Source organism: Calypte anna, chromosome Z, assembly GCF_003957555.1.
Source record: "Calypte anna isolate BGI_N300 chromosome Z, bCalAnn1_v1.p, whole genome shotgun sequence".
Lineage (NCBI taxonomy): Eukaryota > Metazoa > Chordata > Aves > Apodiformes > Trochilidae > Calypte > Calypte anna.
The window spans coordinates 13123442-13142175 of NC_044274.1; the positions used below are offsets into that span (position 1 = coordinate 13123442).

The 18734-nt window shown below is 37.2% G+C and overlaps 1 protein-coding gene across 4 annotated transcripts in view; it reads right to left on the reverse strand.

Annotated features, from left to right (window-relative positions):
- LMBRD2 (LMBR1 domain containing 2) overlaps nt 1–18734 on the reverse strand; it is a 30517-nt gene that overhangs the window by 11375 nt on the left and 408 nt on the right. Inside the window, exons 2-12 of one of the 4 annotated variants that reach the window (XM_030466762.1) lie at nt 9968–10197; nt 9440–9519; nt 7596–7691; nt 6722–6889; nt 5011–5221; nt 3902–3976; nt 3446–3559; nt 2680–2863; nt 1659–1840; nt 780–913; nt 460–565 (exon numbers count right to left, since the gene is read on the reverse strand). In XM_030466762.1, coding sequence (XP_030322622.1) covers nt 460–565; nt 780–913; nt 1659–1840; nt 2680–2863; nt 3446–3559; nt 3902–3976; nt 5011–5221; nt 6722–6889; nt 7596–7691; nt 9440–9519; nt 9968–10141 — 1524 coding nt within the window. In that variant the 5' untranslated portion in view covers nt 10142–10197. The remainder of the gene's footprint in view (nt 1–459; nt 566–779; nt 914–1658; nt 1841–2679; nt 2864–3445; nt 3560–3901; nt 3977–5010; nt 5222–6721; nt 6890–7595; nt 7692–9439; nt 9520–9967; nt 10198–18734) is intronic. The other 3 variants (XM_030466763.1, XM_030466764.1, XM_030466765.1) reach the window with 3 other exon arrangements.

The following is an 18734-nucleotide window of genomic DNA, read 5'->3' on the forward strand; positions in this document are numbered from 1 at the left end:
TTGTCATCTCATCTAATCCAGAGCCTGTTCAAACCTGGCGGATCTTTTAATCTGCTGTTCTTGCTAAGAACAAAAATGTGAGTTGTAACTGTCCTACAGAAACTGCTTTGAGTAAACCAAAACTCACTGGTTTTCAGTAACATGTTCTGCTTGCTCTCAATTTATGAAGATGTCCCGTACACTAAAATCAGTGGAAGCTAAACCTATTAGGAAGTAAAGAACAGTCTGAACTCCTCAGCATAATACTTTACTTTCTTAGGATAATGAGACAAAAATAGAAAAAGTGACATACTGTTGACTCCTAGCTAGCAATCATTACAAAACTCGTAGTGCATGAGTAATTCTACCCGGTTCAATACCAGTGAAGAGATTTGAAGATCTAAATCTTACTATAAGAAGGATATTTTGCCTACTCTCCAAACCACATGGAAGCCTTAAGAACACATTTTCTGTACTTACAGATGTATAAGCAGTTGGCTGAGTGTTTTTATGAGAGATTGTTGCATCCATATGGGTTAAGCCCAGAAAGTTCAAGCATAATGGTGGAGTAAGACGGCAAAATAACCTGCAAAAATGCAAGAGGCAACAGCACATATAACCATTTTGTGCACTAAAAATGACAGGAAATCATAACTGGATATATCACATAATAAAAATGTATAGTTCATTTGGATTTATACCCATATGATTATAAATTAAAGAGTATAAATGAAACCTTCATGGAAACTTTCAATTGAGTATTTGACAGGAAATCTGCAAAATATAAGCCACATACTCACATGCCACTGAAAAGAAGGCTGTATGCATCTGTTTGATGATGTGAAGCTAAGTAGTAATAGTTAAATACACGGATCCTGAAGACAGTAGAATAAACACAGATACTTAGGAAAAAGATGGTAAGAAAGCAAGCCATCTGGGAAAAACAAAACAAAACAACCTTGTTTGACTCTAGAACTCTACTAAAGGTTTTAATACATTCAGCACATAGTCTGTACATCCAAAAGACTACAGACTGATGATAGACTGATGTCTAATTTTTCATTTTAAGATGGGACAGTAACACCAGCTCAGCTCTGAGAAGAGTTTCAGGTTTCTTCGACTAAATTGAGAATGGTACTTGTAACATTCTGCATTTCATATACATGAACAAAACTGACCATACGTACAATTATTTTGCTCCTTTTTCTTATGCAAATGAAATTGCAGTAATTGCCCTGGTAATTACTATGACTGATTTGACATTCCTACAAAAAGTACTAAAACCAAGTGATTTTAATTCAACCTATTTTGCTATTATATTGGAATTTTTCATCTCTGTTCCTTTATTGCTAAATTTGTGTACACATATGCTAGCCATATCGGTGATGGGATTTCTGTTTACACACATGGTCAGTTAGACAAAGTCTAGACACCTAAGCTCCAAGCTTATGTTTCACAAATTACTCTATACATTGTATTCAGCTCAAGTGGGTCATACTTTCACCCCATACAGGAGAGTTGTAAGAAGTGGCAAAAGGCAGACCCTCCAGATAGTTTGGTTTCAGAAACCTTCTGAAAATTGATGGACTATTTAGACTTATTTTTAAATCAATCTGGTCTACTACTATTGTAATAACAATCTATGTGTGATTTTTGTTGAGTGATTATATCTAACTTACCTCTATGTATATATAATTGTATGTCTTCTCTGCCAGCTGTATGAAAACAGCAAATAGCGATAAAACAGGTTTTGTACTGAAAAATGTGCACTCTGACCACACAACAATTACAGAGAATGTAGCCAGAACAACTGCAAGCACCCTGTAAAACCATGGTCGTAGAAGACATTCCCAGTACCACTCTGGAAAAAGTAAACACACATACAGCCAACACATATTAAAGAAAAGTACACAGCTAGAAAAGTAACTTGCTCACAAGAACTGCTATGAACATCTTGAATACACACCCTTAAAATCAAGGCTGGAATTTGTGAGGTCATACACTAAATTTAGGGCTTTCCTCAGTCTAGAGATCTGGCTAAGCCCTACAAAGCATGTGGACAACCAGGGAAAATAGGATGAGATCTGGGATGTAAATTTTGCACATGGATTGGGGGGTACAGAACAAAACTCTGCATTTTTTGTCCAAATACTATGGGTGATTACACTTTTTGTTTATTTATCTGTTATTCTCTTTATAAGAAATAAAAGGCTGTAAAATAACATTCCTCATCCTGGAAATAACTCATTGCTTGTGCACAATTAATTAGAAGTTAAAGCCTGATTAGGAGAAGACGTTTTCTGTAAAGATGTACAAGCAGCCACATGTTGTTTGGTATACAACAGATGAAGAGTGTTTTCCTCTTTGCTTTACTGGAAGAGTGGGTTCCATTTCAGTAATATCCCACAAACAGTATTCATGACAGTAGTCATGATCCAGTAATTTGAAGCTGTTTTTCTTTCCTCTCCTAAGGCTTCAGATGTTGCTACCACAACATCTAACTGCCAATAAACTAGAAGAATTTAAGCTTATGGTCAAGATCGTAACTCAGTGCCTGCTATTCCATTACATAAATGCATTAGGATGCATATGTGCTTCTCCCTAATGTAACCGAACATTTTGCATAAAAAAATAGGTTCTTCTTAAAAAAACATTCCAGTTTCTCCTTTACATATTCAAACTCTGCATGGCAGCACTTACCAACAGTTGGTGTGTACAAATACTGAATAATTTTATTCTCTGGCTCCTGAGAATGAAAGGTATGAACAAATTGCCGAGTTGCACTGGTTTCATTTTTTGCCACATCTTCTAGGTAAAACGCTTGCTCTAGAAGAATCTGCCACTGAACCTGCGTGCGACGATGTCTCTGTACTGAATAGATTACCTACAATATAATCCAAGCAATTATGGTTACAGCATACTTGTTTCAAGAAACAAGAGAAAAGCTTCACAAAATCCCTGAAGCATCTACATTACATAACTACAAACATTAATTCTGCATGTTCACAAAACGGGCAGTTTATTATCTAAATACATAAATCATAAGGGGATTGCATACATGTATTCTGCATTTTGTAGTTCTTACATCACATTCTTTTCTGTAGCAACAACAGCCTACTTTTTTCAGCATACCACTTTATTTTTGCATACTAGTGAATACCAAGCTTTTACTACAATTTTTTAGAATGCACTGTCAATCAGCCACCACAAAGCTTATGCACAAACACTTAAAACACTGTCAAGATAACAAAAACACTTTTTGCACATCCAGAAATTTCATCTGGATATCACTTGGGATATTAAACTTCTACATTTTCTTGCACTGAGAAAAGTTTCTGCTAAGGAGCATGTCCCAAACCCACTATACTCAGCAGTTCAGTTGAAGTGCTTTGAAAATCTTCGTTTCACTAGCATTTATTCTCATAACATTAGTTTAAGAGAGGCATTCCCTCATTCATTAATATACCTGCTTGTGAAGTTTGACCAAACTTTTTTCACTTGGGTAACTATTCTGTCTTTCATCAAAATCTTCATAATCATCCATGTTCCTACCCATTCTCTCCTGATACTCAGTAGGACACTGGAAGGAAAAGGTAAAATTAATCAGAAGATTAAGAAGTAGCAAGGGTTAATTATTTGCAAACATTTGAGGCATACTATGCCACTGAACAGCTCAAGCTAACCATAGTTTTTTTTCTGTTTCCGAAATACTGCATATGCCAAAATCCAGCAGACAGTTACATATATCATAAAAAAACATTCCACAGAGAATTTGAATTCAAAGTCTGGTGAGAAACTCACAAGATACTGATTAATGATTTTATGGTATGGGGAAAAGAAAATAAGGTACAAATATTCAGTAGATGCAGAAAGCACCCACTCCCAATTGAAAAATTACAGCATAAGGTGAGCAACTTGTTACCTTTTTCAGTATTGTATCAACACATTTTCTCAAAGGGTGGTTATACTTGATACTCTCACTTACTTTACGGACCTCCTGTAGAGGGGGGGAAAAAAAAGTCAGTGTGTAAACATTACACTGTGCTTATGTGGAGGACTGATTTCTGTGAAGTAGAAAATATTTACTTGTTTTATTTGCAAGTAAAGATTATGAGTTTCCATTTTAGCTAGTTTAGTTTCACCTTCTTGGCATTTATCAGTAATAAAAGATATTAACAGTAAAGTAAGTTGTGTCAGAACTGGCTCTAACAGTTCATCAGGCTTAGCAGAAACTTGATTTTATTTTTCATCCTACTAGCAATACAGAGATAACATTTTGATACTTTTTGTTGTTCCAAACAGCACTTTAAAAAAAAAAAAAAAGATACACGTTCTCGAGTCTGGAGGATGGAAATAATTGTAAAGACTTAGAAATATTCTCAAATAAGATGACTAGCAGACAGGAAAATTGTATTTCTTGTGTCAAGGGAGGCCAAACACAATCCAGACAATCCTTTGACATATAAAAGTTTCTTACAGTCTTGGCCCTTCTAAATGCTAAGCTGTTAAATAAAGGTTTTGTTACTCACTTTCTAGTAAGCTTTGTAGTTATGTCCCACTCAGATGCTTTTAGCAATTTCTTCAAAATGCTACTAGTGAAGAATTAAGTTACCAACCTACCTCTTCCCAACACTGGAGAAGTATTATTTCCAAGCTATGGTATCAGAGCAGAACAGGAAACAGCTCTTCAGTAGCTTTGCACTTCCATTCTGTTCTTGAACTACACTAGAGCCTATTGCTCACTCATAAATAACAATAATTTTAGTTAAAAAATAAGCCACTCTGAAAAAACAATGATCTGTATATTCTCATCTCAGAGAGCACATACCATGGTGTAATGGAAGCAGAGTACAAAGACAGACATCCACAAATCACATGAACACTAACAAAATATCTGTACACTATTTCAAGTTCCCTCTGGAATAGTTCATGCTATTTATGTTTTCTTGTTGCAAGTGTCCCACACCAGGAAAATTCAGAGATGCTTAACAGCAGCCTTCACTTACTTCATAGCAAAAGCTAATGACTCACCTCCATAATATCCTCTAAATTCTCCTCTGCATCTGCTTTTTCCGTCATAAGTTTGGCAGCTTTGAAATATGTCTTCATGAGTAGATATCCCCTCTTGGCCCCATTCCAGTGAGATCGAGGAATTTCCACCAAACCATAACCCAAAAGCAACACAAGAAGAAAGAGACCCCATGTGTTTGCAGCAGCTATCCCAATAGTCTGTAGTTGATTCCTAAGGAAAAAAAGCAGCTGCAAAACCAAAAAACAGCCAACCAAACAACATCCTTCTACTCCATCTACGAGAAAGTAAACTTGAGATATTTATGCACCAACATGGATTTTAGGTTTACAGGTACAAACTTAGCATCAACTGTAATTTTTTCCTAGGGCCAGTATGCTACTGGGACATATTTAAAGCTGCCACAATTTTTTTCTACCTATCCATGTTTCTTCCCTCTCTAGAGCGAAGACACCAATGTTTAGTTTTCAATGGAGCAGGTTTGTCTAGGAAATAACATGAGCTTAGCAACCATATTGAAACAGAGATACACCACAGTGTTCAGTACTCTATCTAGAATGGAAGACCACCAGCATTGGTATAAACATCAATCTATAATAACCTAGGATCTATAGTACAAAGAAGTGTTACACAGGAGTACTGGCAGACTTTTTGAAGTTATTCTGAAAACACTGACAAAGCTTCTGCATACCTTTGCAAACAGATCTGCAGGGAAAAAAAACCAAACTGCAAATATAAGAGGATTCCTATGCCATAAAAATCAGAAAACCAAAAGACAAATTTCTATAGCTAGTAAAAAAACCCCTTTCCATTAAAAGGTTAACAAATGTCCTGGTTTGGGCCAGGATAAAGGTGATTTTCTGTCTTGTAAGTTTGCTTTCAACTAAGTCTCTTGGAGGCAGCTGCACTTGCTGAAATTAACAGCAAGTGTCTCAGACAGTGACTGCTTCTGCAGGCTGGTAACACTCAATGTTTATAGTTATAGCTAGAGACTGGTATGCAGAACCAAGGACTCTGCCCAGTTCTGAGGAACATTTTGCCCTCCAGAAGGAGAAAAGGAGTAAAGAGGTCACACCTGCAGCCCTCCTTTGGGGAGGAACAGAAAAGATAGACAGCCAAAATTGACCAAACAGAGTATTCCATCCCATACACATCATACTCAGTATAAATTTGAGGGTCAAATCCCTCCGTGTTTCTCCTTCTCCTGTCCCTGTTTGCTTCAGCATCCTGGAAGGATTCTGTCCATTCCTCTGCCTGTGGTCCTGATCTGTGCCAGACTGAATTTGTGTTCCTGCCTCCAGCTCCCAACTGCTGCTGACCCCAGGAGTCCAGCCTGGACTTTCCCAGGGCTGCCCTGCAGCCTCGGTGGTGACATGAGAATTATTGGGGGCAAGGAGGGAGGAACATGGTATCAATTTTCCTGTATATTTGTATATATTTAGTTTTATTTTTTCCTTTTTATCATTACTTTTTCATTAAAGCTGTGTAGTTTAGTTTCCAACCCAGAAGTCTCTTTCCCTTATTCTCTCTTCTTTCTTCATCAGGGAGCAGAGGGGGATTGCTGGGCCAGTGTTAAACTGTGACAACAAAATTTTCCAATTGACTAGCAAAAAATATATAATTTAAAATTGGTTTTTAAATAAGACCTGTTTCGTTTACAAAACAGAGATTACTAGAGACAACTCATTCAAGTGCTTACATCATTATTCTTACCATTGTAAATTGAAGTTTGGATTTACAGCCACATATATTAAAAATGCTCCAAAAATCAACAAGTAAGTGCCATAATAGATTGCATTCTCAATCAATGCAGTTTTAATCTTTCCAGTAATGGAGAACCCTCCTGATCTAGCATATGACTGCATGAAAGGAAGCAGAATCCTAGGAGTAAAGCAAGAAAAAACAAACCACATTAGTCAACCACAGAAAAAATAAAAGAGAAAGTAGTTTAGCAGTGGCAGCATACTGAGACAGGGGTGTTTGAGCTAAAGACTCCTAAGCTTCTAACACAAAATTAGCTACTTGTATGTTTTTATTCTAGATGTACTGGTTTGATGGGAAACTTTTAAACAAGCTGCAGATAAAATCTTCAAGTATGAAAAATCTGTGCTGAGAACTCGCTACCAACCTTGATATTCCTGACTAACCTAAAAAAAAAAATTATTTGATGATAGGTTGATCAGAAACCCGTTGTTTTCATAGTGCATCAAATAAAACCAAGTAATTTATAATATTACTCAAAAATTTCTCATCTTATTCAAGGAATTATTTTGGTGTCCTGTGGCCTAAACCCCATTTTTTTTCAAAACCATTCATAAACACCTCTTTGTGTAAATTGCTCAATTTTAGCTGTAGAAGTGAACCAAGAGTAAATGGCTGCCACCTGAAAAAGAATTAAAAATAAAGTATGCTGAATTTAGTACAGTGATTACTAGAGAAATTCCACTGCTAACACAGACTATATGATTAGATAGCTCTGTGGAGTAGTTATATATATTCTTAAAGAATATGCTATCACTGTTACGATATTGCACTTAGAAATTATACCTATATCATAGTCTTTTTCATATTCTTTTGCCTTACTTACCATGTCAAAAACTGTGACGTCCAGTATACAACACGCCAGAAAATCGGCATAATTCCATTAGGAATGTAACTCCATGGTTTGAAACATTTTTGCTTACTGTAATATTGTAAAGAAGCTTACTGTTAATTGTAGAGCCAACAGTACAAAAAACATTTTATAAAAATTCCCCATCTAGAAAGTCTTAGAAAATAGCATACAAGTAATACACTACTATCTGAGTAAGAAGTCAACCCTAGACTATCTCAGAAGAAAATAAATTGAATCACCACTTAAAAATATTTATTATTCTCCTCACTGCAAATAATTTACCTGGACAAGACAGCTTTCTTAGAGAAAACAGTAGCCTGAGATGAAGCAACTAAATAATTCAAGGTTACAATTTTTGGTTACAATTTTTCTTTTTGGGCTGGAAGTACTTTCTTCATGCAAAAAAAACATTTCTGTAGACAGAAGACCATTAGACAATGCAGCAGGTCTAGGGACTCTACCTACAGCATTTACTGTAAAAAAAATAAAAATGTGTATTAGTTGTTTTTTCTGTTAAGTCCAGCTGGATCTAGGCTTATATAAAATTTGACTTGTTCAGTCAATATTTTTGTTGCAGGCAGTGTTTGCTCCAGAAGACAGAAAAGATATGAGAGCTTTTCTTTCACGGAAAAAAGAGCAAATGCAAGGTGCCCGTCTGCATTAAGATATTTTGCTATTTTTCCCCACACCTGTCTGAGTGGTGAAGCAATGGTGAGTCAAAGGGCATGACAGTCAATGTAACAGGAAGATCTATTGAGAAATAATTAATGTTTTCCAGGGTCAAACTAGTTAAGCCTGAGTTGGAAGGTTTTACGTACATAGCCTGAGTATTGTCAAAGCTATAAAATTACCATGGAATGACAGGTAGTATGCCTGAGGTTTCAAGCAAAGTTTTAGGATTCCAGTTTTATTAGCATACTATCTGCTCGACTACTATATAAAGTGGTATTTCTATTTAATATATTCAAGTCATATAATACTTAGTATAATATCCATCAGAATGTTCTGAAACTGTATGTAAATGGAATAGTTTTCAAATTATGTATTTACCCGTGTTTAATTAATACACAGTGGGTGGTCTTAAAGGGTAAAAAATTGCGCCAGGAAATTTGGCATTTTACTGTTCTTCAGTGGATATACCACACTCAAGACAGCCTTCACATAAGAGCAAAACTGGCTCTGTGTTGCATCAGAATCATCAACTGACATCTTAAATACTCTGATCATCTTAAACTATGCTGCACACATCTACAAGATGTGGAAACAAGACAACAGAGGCTACAGAACAAGCAGCCAAGGAAAGATCCCATATTCACCTACATTCCCCGTGGTTCAGGGATTACTTCTGCTAGGAGACAGTGAACAGGCTTTTGTTACTTTGGTAGAATATAGTACATTTAAGAGAACTCGTTACTACATATATGCAATTATATAATATGCAATTAGATATGGTGCTTATACTTAAGACAAGCCTCCTAATTTCTCGAGTAAAGTATAAAATTAGACTTTCAAGTCTGAAGATTTTGAAGGAAAGATAAGCATTCACCCACACCACTCCTCACAGAAAACCAAAGTTGCTTGAAAAGCTTGGTTGTACTGAGGAAGGACCAAACCATAGAAATTTAGCATGAAATTTAGCCCTTTTCTTACATCTGCCCTAATCATTCTTTATGCTACAATTTTCAAATATCTGCCACACAAATAACACTCATTTATAAACCTTAAAACCACAGTACACTCTTCTTTAAAAAAAACAAATCAAATCAAAAGCCAAAAGCCAAAACTGCTTTCTAATGAATAAAACATGTAGCTGATACCTTGGAGCAAGTGTAACATATGAGCCATTACTTTCTGCAGGGCTGGAGTTAACAGCAAGTTTGCAGCGATTATAAATAGTCTAAAAGAAAATTATTTTCACATCAGTAACCAGATAAAGGTACAATTCTTATCTAAAAATATAAGTCACATTTTTAAAAGATATTTCCTTTATTCCACGGTTACATTTAGGAACAATTATACTAATTAATGCTCAAGACAACATGCACTCTTGAGGGGCAAGTAAGTAAAAAAACTGGAGTCTTTTTATATTGCCTAAACAGAAAAAAAATGCTATAAACAAACAACTAAACTCTAAAGCATTTGAAATAGTTTTGTTGTCTAATTATATCAATAAAAATAAAATTGTAAACACAGACATTGTCATTCTAAAAGGTAGCAAGTGTTAAGTCTAACAAGACAACTGTTAGGAAATTTATTTGCTGCTTAAGATAGTGTATTCTGTAATTATGATTTTTAAAAAAATACCATACACATACACTAAGCAGAAAATCTCAGAAGTTTCTTACCGTACTGACATCCAGAGGCAGTATGAATACAATAAGAAAGCAAAGATACCAAGCTAATAATGTTGCTATGATCACCAGTCTATGCTGTTTCCTGAAGTCCCCATACCGATGAAGTTGGAATAAGGCCAGAAAAAAGACAAATACAATCTCAAGGCCAAGTGCTGCACCACTCATTATTGAATGTTCGGTCCAGACACACGTCACAGATCACTTAGGAAAGTAGAATAGAACTACAATAGAAAAATAATTTTAGTTACATAAATCACATTAACATCTGTGGAAGATATTTATGCAGAAAAGAGTAATTTTAAAACACATTAATAGTTTTCTTCTTTCACAGCAAAAGAATTCTTTTCAGATGAAGAACAAGATTTTCAGCAAGGTGCTTTATAGCCCTCTGAACAAATCTCAATATGTCATTGCAATTTTGCCATTTCTACCAACCTATTAAGACAACTCCTCTTTATATTCTTGATATAGAATATGAAGTCAAATCTGTGCTCCTGAAAAAAACTGTAAGACTAATTTTTAAGTCCATTATTTCTTTCAAAAGAAAATCTACAAGGGCCTTTGTTTTTGTTTGGTGTGTTTTAGCAAAAATCAACTGGAATGAAGGGCTGAAAGTTTATATTAAAAGCTTTTGGAAAGTTTTACTAGTGGACTGTTCCTCCACAATACATTTCAATTCTGTACTCCGAATTCACTGAGCATAAAAATACAGCAAAGTATATATTGTTAGTCTACTTGTGATGCACCTTTTTTAGGTCTGAAATTCCATAAAGTAAGAGGCAACATGTTAGCATGTTAGCTAGGTGATTGTTAGTTAATTCATCTTCCTACCCCTCTTCTTTAGAGAAACTAAGGTCTCCATTCACTTGTTAGTGGTATCTTAGTACCATAGCTTCCCAACTGTTGCATTTTCAGTGCTTTCACTTTTCACTGGAACTTTATAGAGGTTTAAAATAAATGCTACTATTAAAATTTCCCTCAATTTGATTTTAAATCCCTTCAAAATTTGTTAAAATGAACCATTTCCTTTACTAATCTCTCTGCTTAAGCATATTTGTTATGTATGAGGGCACTAAGCAGTGATTAGAATCATCTTATTTCACATAAAAAATTAAGGTACTTGAAATACAGTGATCTCAGTACTTGAAGACACATAGGATCATTATTCTGTTTTTTTCCCCCACGATTTGCTTCCTTCCATTTTGCTCCTTTCACATTTAATTTCCAAACAGTGCCAGCAGCTTTTTTACTTCATAGTAGCTGCTAAACACTGAACATCCCATATTCTCAAAATAACTCAAGTTACCTTTCTGTTTCTTACCAAAGGTGCACAAACCCTTTATCTTTTGCCTTTAACCTAAAGGATTCTGAAATTATTAGCATTATTTTTAGGGGAAGGCATCTCCATACTATGTGCCTTTACTACATTTTAGATAGATCATTTGTAAATCATGATGAAAGTTATCTAAACATATTTCTCAATCACTTACTCCAAGTAAATCCTTGTCTATTATATTGTACCATTCCTGTTTCCTCAGAAAAAAATCTTTTGTATTGATAGCATAGTAGCGAATTCCACCAAAACAAACAAAAAAAGAGAATCGAAAGAAATATATATATTATATATTATTATTATTATTATTATATGTTATATAACAACATATATTATTGTATATATTATGTATTTTTATATTATATATATATTATATATAATATATCTTTATATATTGACTTGCAGTACTATCTAACCTATGTAGCTTTGGGCATTCATTACAGCTACACCTTATGCTAAGTAAACAAAAAAAAATTATATAGCATATCCTCAATTAGTCACACCTATACAATTTTTTTTAATGCAGTCACACCTAAAATGCTGATATGAAAACAGAAGGCAAAAAGGTTTTGTGCAAGATACTGCACTCAAATATCACCATGAGGAAACCTGCAACAAGATTATAAACATGTACTGAATATGCTAAAATAGAGATGGAACTGAATTTTACTACAAGTTAAATAATTTTCACGGTCAAAAGTAACTTAGCATTGACCAAAGCAAACTACTTCTTTTCTTTTCTTCACATTTCCTCTATTTTAGTATCAGAACACAGCACGAAAAACCTAATTTTTACAAGACCACAACTTATAACAAAATGTCATAATGATGAAATAATGGAATAATTGAAATACACATTTTCAAAACTATAGGTCAAAATTTTTGCAGAGAAACCACAACAAAGAGCCTTATTGGGAAAAAAATCTACAAGGTGAGAAATGCAATGCCTACTAGGAGCTCTTACCATTCTTGCTAAGTTCTGTCTAACAGGACAGATGTATTTGAGAACTGTGCTATTAGAATTATTTGCATCAGATGTTAAAATATATTACGTTAGGCTATAAAGCCTTGCCTTCCTGTGGCAAGCAGCATTTGGTTCTGAACCTGACTGTTGGCTTCTAAGTTCCTTATCCATAATTCTATTTCTTCATTTTAATTAGAAGGGCTTCTAACTACTAGCACATGGCTTCGTAGTATCGGCTGGCTGAAATTCTGAATCCCTCAAGAATGTTCTCCTGGGAACTCTGAAGAGGTCTCTTGTTCTGCACAACCTTCAACTGCTTAGAAGATGCTCCTACTAAGCAATGACAAGTAGTAACAAAATTACCGACTCCAAAGCTTCCGTCTACTGACTTACTCTTGTTTTTGGAGACTAACGCAACGGCAGATTTATATGAATAAGATCAAAAGCTGAAGCATGAGCACTGAAAGTGAAACACAAAGTCCTATGTCGACTTGGGATTTTCTTGATTTGTTTCAGACATAGACAAAATCAGTATGTTTTAGTTTTCATGAATCCCCACATAGGACATACATTTCAAAATTCTGACGTGAAATACTCTAGATCCCAAACCCAGCTAGTAACTCATTGCAGGTACCCTGAAGTTTACACTTAATTACCCTGTAGCCTCACTGCTATCAACAGTATTAAATTACCTTGCCAACCCCAGGCCTAACCACACTCATGATAATCTACATTACAAATGAACTACTCTGTCTGGTACAGAAATACTCGAGTTACTAAATGAAACAGTAGAGAATGAAAAAACTCTGAGAACTTTCATATAGCACCAAATCTAACAACAAAGACATTTCAATATGATACTCTTAAAGAAAAGCTAAAAAGAACAGAACAGATCTGTGAAGAAAATACCTGGTGTAACAAAAGTGTACTCCAATATGCCTTTAATCAGAAATCTCAGATCAGACTGTACCACAGTTTTATGCTTTTCAGGCTTTGCAGGAAACTATTTCATTATCAGACTGATCATATTGTAGACCAATGCAACTGGGACTTCAACATTTCCCAGGCAGTACAATACCACACCTTCTTATTGTTGCACTTGACACTTTCACCAGGTTACCCCTCCTGCAATGCTGAACTGGAACCCATACATTATCCCAGCTAGTGACTAAGAACGCCTGAACCCAGAGTAACCATGCACATACCTGCACCATGTTCCCTCCTCATACTCAGCTTATTATGCCCTCCAAATTCTTTCCTGGTAAGATGTAGGGTACCATGGGATAAAGTCCCAGGAGGGAGAAGAGCCCAAGAAAGATGGTCGATATTCAAGGATAATCTCCTCAAAGCCAGGAGCAATGCATCCCACCAAACAGGAATGCCAGGATGCCTGCATGGATAATCAAGGAGTTCCTGGACATACTTCGATGTAAAAAGAAAGCCTACAGAGGCTGGCAGCAAGGACTGGCAGCCTGGGAGGAGTGCAGAGGAGCCAAGGATCAAATTAGAAAAGCTGAAGTCCGGATAGAATTAAATCTGACCAGGAACATCAAGGGTAACAAGAAAAGCTTCTACAGGTATGTCAGTGATAAACTAGGGAAGATAGGGACCCTCTCCAGAAGGAAACAAGAGACCTGGTCACAAGGGATATGGAGAAGACTGAGCTGCTCAATGACTTGTTTTGCCTCAGTTCAGCAGCAAGGGCTCTGGCTACACCCACGAAGTTGGAGAAGGCAACTATAGGAGAAAAGCGGGGTCAAGAGAATCTAAACAACCTGAAAATGCATAGGTCCATGGGATGTGATGACATCTACCTGTTGTTCCTTAGGGAACCGAAGGATAAAATTGCAAAGCCAATTTCTATCACAACTGAAAATTCCTGGCAGTCTGACAAAGTTCCCACTCACTGGAAAATGGGAAATATAACCCACATTTTCCAAAAGGGAAAAAAAGGAAAGTGCAGGGAGCTACAGGTCAGTTAGACTCATCTCTGTGCCTGGCATCATCATGAAGCAGATCCTCCTGAAGGCTCTGCTATGGCACACAGAAAATGTGTAAGAAGTTGGTGGCAACCTACATGGCTTCATAAAGGACAAATTGTGCCTGAAAAACCTGGTGGCCTTTTACAATGGGATCACAGCATCAGTGGGCAAGGGGATAGCAACTGATATCATCTACCTGGATTTGTGCATAGCATTTTACACTGTCCTGCATCATGGCGTCTATACTGGAAAGATCCAATGGACAGATCACTCAGACAATAAGGAAATTGGCTGGATGGTCACACCCAAAGGCTTTTGGTCAACAGCTCCATGTCCAAATTAGTTGCTGTTTAACATCTCTGTTGGCAACACAGACACTGGGATTGAGTGCACTCTCTGCAAGTTTGCTGATGGCACCAAGCTGTGCGGTTTGGCTCACACACTGAAGGGAAGTGAGGCCATCCAGAGGGTCCTTAATTGTCTTGAGAGGCTGGCCAATGCCGATCTCATGAAGTTGAATAAGGCTAATTGCAAGGTCTTCCACATGGGTCAGGGCAATCTCAAGCACAAATATAGGCTGGGCAGATAGTAAGATGAGAGTAGGCCTGAGAAAAAAGAACTTGGGGGCGTTGGTTGAGGAAAAGCTCAACATGAGCCAGAAAGATGTGCCTGCAGCTCAGAAAGCTGCCTGTATCCTGGGCTGTATCAAAAGAAGTGTGGCCAGAAGGTCGAGGAAAATGATTCTCCTTCTCCACTCCACCCTCATCAGACCCCACCTGGAGTACTGTGCCCAGTTCTAGGGCCCCCAACACACAAAGGACATGGAGCTGCTGGAGAGTCTGGAGGAGATGGTAAGAAGATTGGATCACTTCTCTCAAGCTGGGGACAGACTTTTTATGAGGATGTGTGAGAGAACAAGGTATAATGGTCTTAAACTGGAAGAGGGTACATCTAGATTAGAAATTAGGAAAAAATTCTGTAGTGTGAGGGTTGTGAAACACTGGCACAGATTGCCCAGGGAAGCTGTGGATGCCCTATCCCTAGAAGTGTGCAAGGCCAGGCTGGATGGGGCTTTGAGCAACCAGGTCTAGTGGGAGGTGTCCCTGATCATGGCATGGGGGTTGGAACTAGAAGATCTTTAGCAACTCTTCCAACCCAAACCATTTAATGAAATACACCACCATTCTCTATCTTGTATTTGTGTAGTTGACTGCTCTTGTTCAAGCATAGGCACTAAACTCTACTCATATTCACCCTTTCCCCTCCAACAGTCTTCTGAATCTTCAGGACATTTCTATTTGCTCTACCACACTCAAAACGGTCTGCAATTCCCTTCCCCCCTCCCCCCATTTTTGCATCTTCTTAAATTCTAATAAATACATTATTTCATTATGAAAACTCTGAAAATACTGAAGAGTAGTTGACAGTGGACTGGGCTCCTTAATCATAACTGCAGCTGTTCCCAACTGTGCTTCTCCAGCAAAAAAATTCTTACACAGCTAAAACATCCTGAGAAACTGAATCAAAATACACTCAAATAAATTTAAGACAACAGCTGATCCTCTGATATACAGCAGCCCCATCAGCGATGGCAGTGATGCTACCTTTTAATCAGCTATTATATTCTACATGCTTACAAACAACTTTTGCTCCAGATTCTTTTTTTTTTTTTTTTCACAAATTCAAAAGGAAACAGACTAGTATGGCAATCTGTTCTCCCTGTTCTTCAAAAGTCAGTAAAGAAGACAGTCACTATGGTTCTGGTTTCCCTATCTTTGGTGCTTCACTCATTTTAAAAATACTACATTTTTATTTTTCTTGTGTTGCTGTTGACATACTTCTGGGTAAAGAGATTTGAAGAAGTTACATATCTAGAGATCTTGGATGTTTCAATTAAAGCACTTGAAGAACCAAGCAGTTAAGGGTTTCCTTGCCTGGGGAAAAAAATGTCAGCAAGAAAGTCACCTAACTATGGAAGAGATATCAAAGACAGTAATGGACGAAACTAAGAGCCACAGAATACTGAAAGAAACATCTGTGTGACAGCATCTCCCCACCTCAGGCTGAATTCACAGCTCCACAGCAAATACACACTGAAAGCTGCCATCTGCAGCAAAATATGAATGGCCAGTTCAATTATGATCTTTTGCCTTTCTGTCAGGGAATAATCTGCTAATTCCTATTGAGTGCCACTTGGCAAATTCATTTCACTTGGAGAAGAAAAATAGTATGCCACACCACCTTCAAAGAGTTCTGAAGTTTGCACTACTCTACAAAACTATGCTGTTAAGAATCTTAGGATAAGATTTCACTTTACATACAGAATTAAAACTTTTTGGACTGATAGAACTTCCCCACACCAGGAGACCTTGTCACTTCATCTTTAAATGACAAAATGGGCTAACTTCACATTTTAAAAAGGAGAAAACCAAGAGGTTAAACAACAATAAAAATTATCCCTTCATCAATTTTATATCCAAGTCTGCTTAGTGTGTTGCTGGGCTTTCTTTTTTCATTCAGTTTTGGGTTTGCTGGGCTGAAAAACTGACCAGAAAAGTTATCCAATTGTACTGTTTGGGAGAAATAGCTTCTGAGAGGAACCAAGAAAACATAATTTGCATAGCTTTGTTTTTCTAAGAAACACTTCTGAGTCTATATACTGATTGATATTTTATTAGTAATAATAATTTCAACTCTCTTGCAACAAAGAAAATGTTTTAAATTGAGTAAACATCTAGTTGCTTGTATATCAATATTTAGGGAAAAAAATTCTATATATGCCAATGACAAGGAAAAAAAATTGCTGTGCTGAGTCTATTCAAAATAGCAGTTTTCTCCAATTTAGTGGGACATTGGGTTGTTCAAAGAAGCACTGAAAAGAAGACAAATGCTTTACCAAGGCACATAGACATTTCTGTGTCCAAATGCAAACAGTACAAAACAGAAGTTTATTTGCTTTACATAGAGCTGTCTTATCCTCTAATAAAGGATATTCAGCACCACAGAGGTTTATGCTTTCACAGGGTTTAGGGACATACTCAGAAAGTAACACACAGAAAAAAGCAACTTCCTTGGAGAAACTAAAATAGAATCAGACCCAAAAACTGTACAGTTGCAATAAGTATAAAAAAAAAAAACAAAAACAACAAGTAATAGAAATTGCTACCTGGGTTGCCAGATTAATACGCTCACTCAAAATAAGTGTCAGTAATGCAGTCAATCACATGATTACAAGCCTGAATTAAGACAAAGTTAGACTACTTGGTAATTCAGAAGTTTTGAAAAATAATTTGAATCTACCTCTTTCTGCAAATTCCTCTTTAAATTTCTCATACGTTAGTAGAGAAAAGGGAAAAGACTGATAAAATAAAAAGGGCGAGGGTAAGGGGGCGACTGTCAAACATGTTAAACATTATCAGTTTATTTCTTATTAAATAAAAAAAAAAATCACTTATCTTTCATTTGACTGTCTACTTAAATAACCTGCACCACTTTATGTTGAAACTAGAAGCAGTCAACAATTCGTTTTTAAAAGTACAGGAATGCCAGTTTTTTGTCATACCATATTCTGCATCTGACTCGGTAGTTGTGTATCATTCGCATTCCATTACCATCTTTAATTTTACAGGCACTTCTCTCCCTTGTAATACAGTAAAGAGTGGACAGCATTTACAACGCAGTGGCTAAGGGCTGAGTTGTAGGTGTGCTCAGCCTTGTGTTTCCATCCCCACCAATTTCAAAGCACGTAGTTTGGAAAGATCATAAAGAGCTCCATTACTGAAAGAAAGCCTGGCCTAAATCTGAAACATAGTCATAGAATCTTTCAGTTTGGAAAAGACCCCTGGGATCATCGAGTCAAACCATCATGTCCATCCGTCACTGAGGGAGCATCAAATGCATCCATCGAGTCCATCATGGTGCAAAAATAATGAACAGTTTAAGCTAGGACTAAAACACACTAGCAGTCCCTCAACTTCAGGCCTTCACAGAGAAGGCGTTCCCAAAACGCAGGAAAACCTTTCACGGTAAAATTTCCCTGTCAGCACGATTCTGGTCTTCCAAACTGCACATTAAAGCTGTTACAGCTGATGAGTGCACATCCATTGGCCTGCATGCGAAAGAGAACCAAGGTCTACAGACGCTTAGCGAACATTAACATTCACGCTTTAACCATACGTGCTTGGGGGGTCCCTGATGGAACGAAAACATCGGGGCTCAGAGCAGAAAACCGAACAGAATCCTACAGTCCCCTTCGCCCGCCTCAGCCTCCCCCAAACCACTGTCCTCCACCCACCTCTCCTGTCCATTACCTATTCAAAGGGAACCCGAGATGAGCCCGGGATCCCCCCGCTCCCGCACCGGTTCCCGTACCCCGCTCGGAGCGACCCAGGGGGCGGGGGAACACGGACTCCGCTCCCATCGCCGCTGCGCCCGGCCCGAGCGCCCGGCCCGAACGCCCGGCCCGAGCGCCCGGCCCGA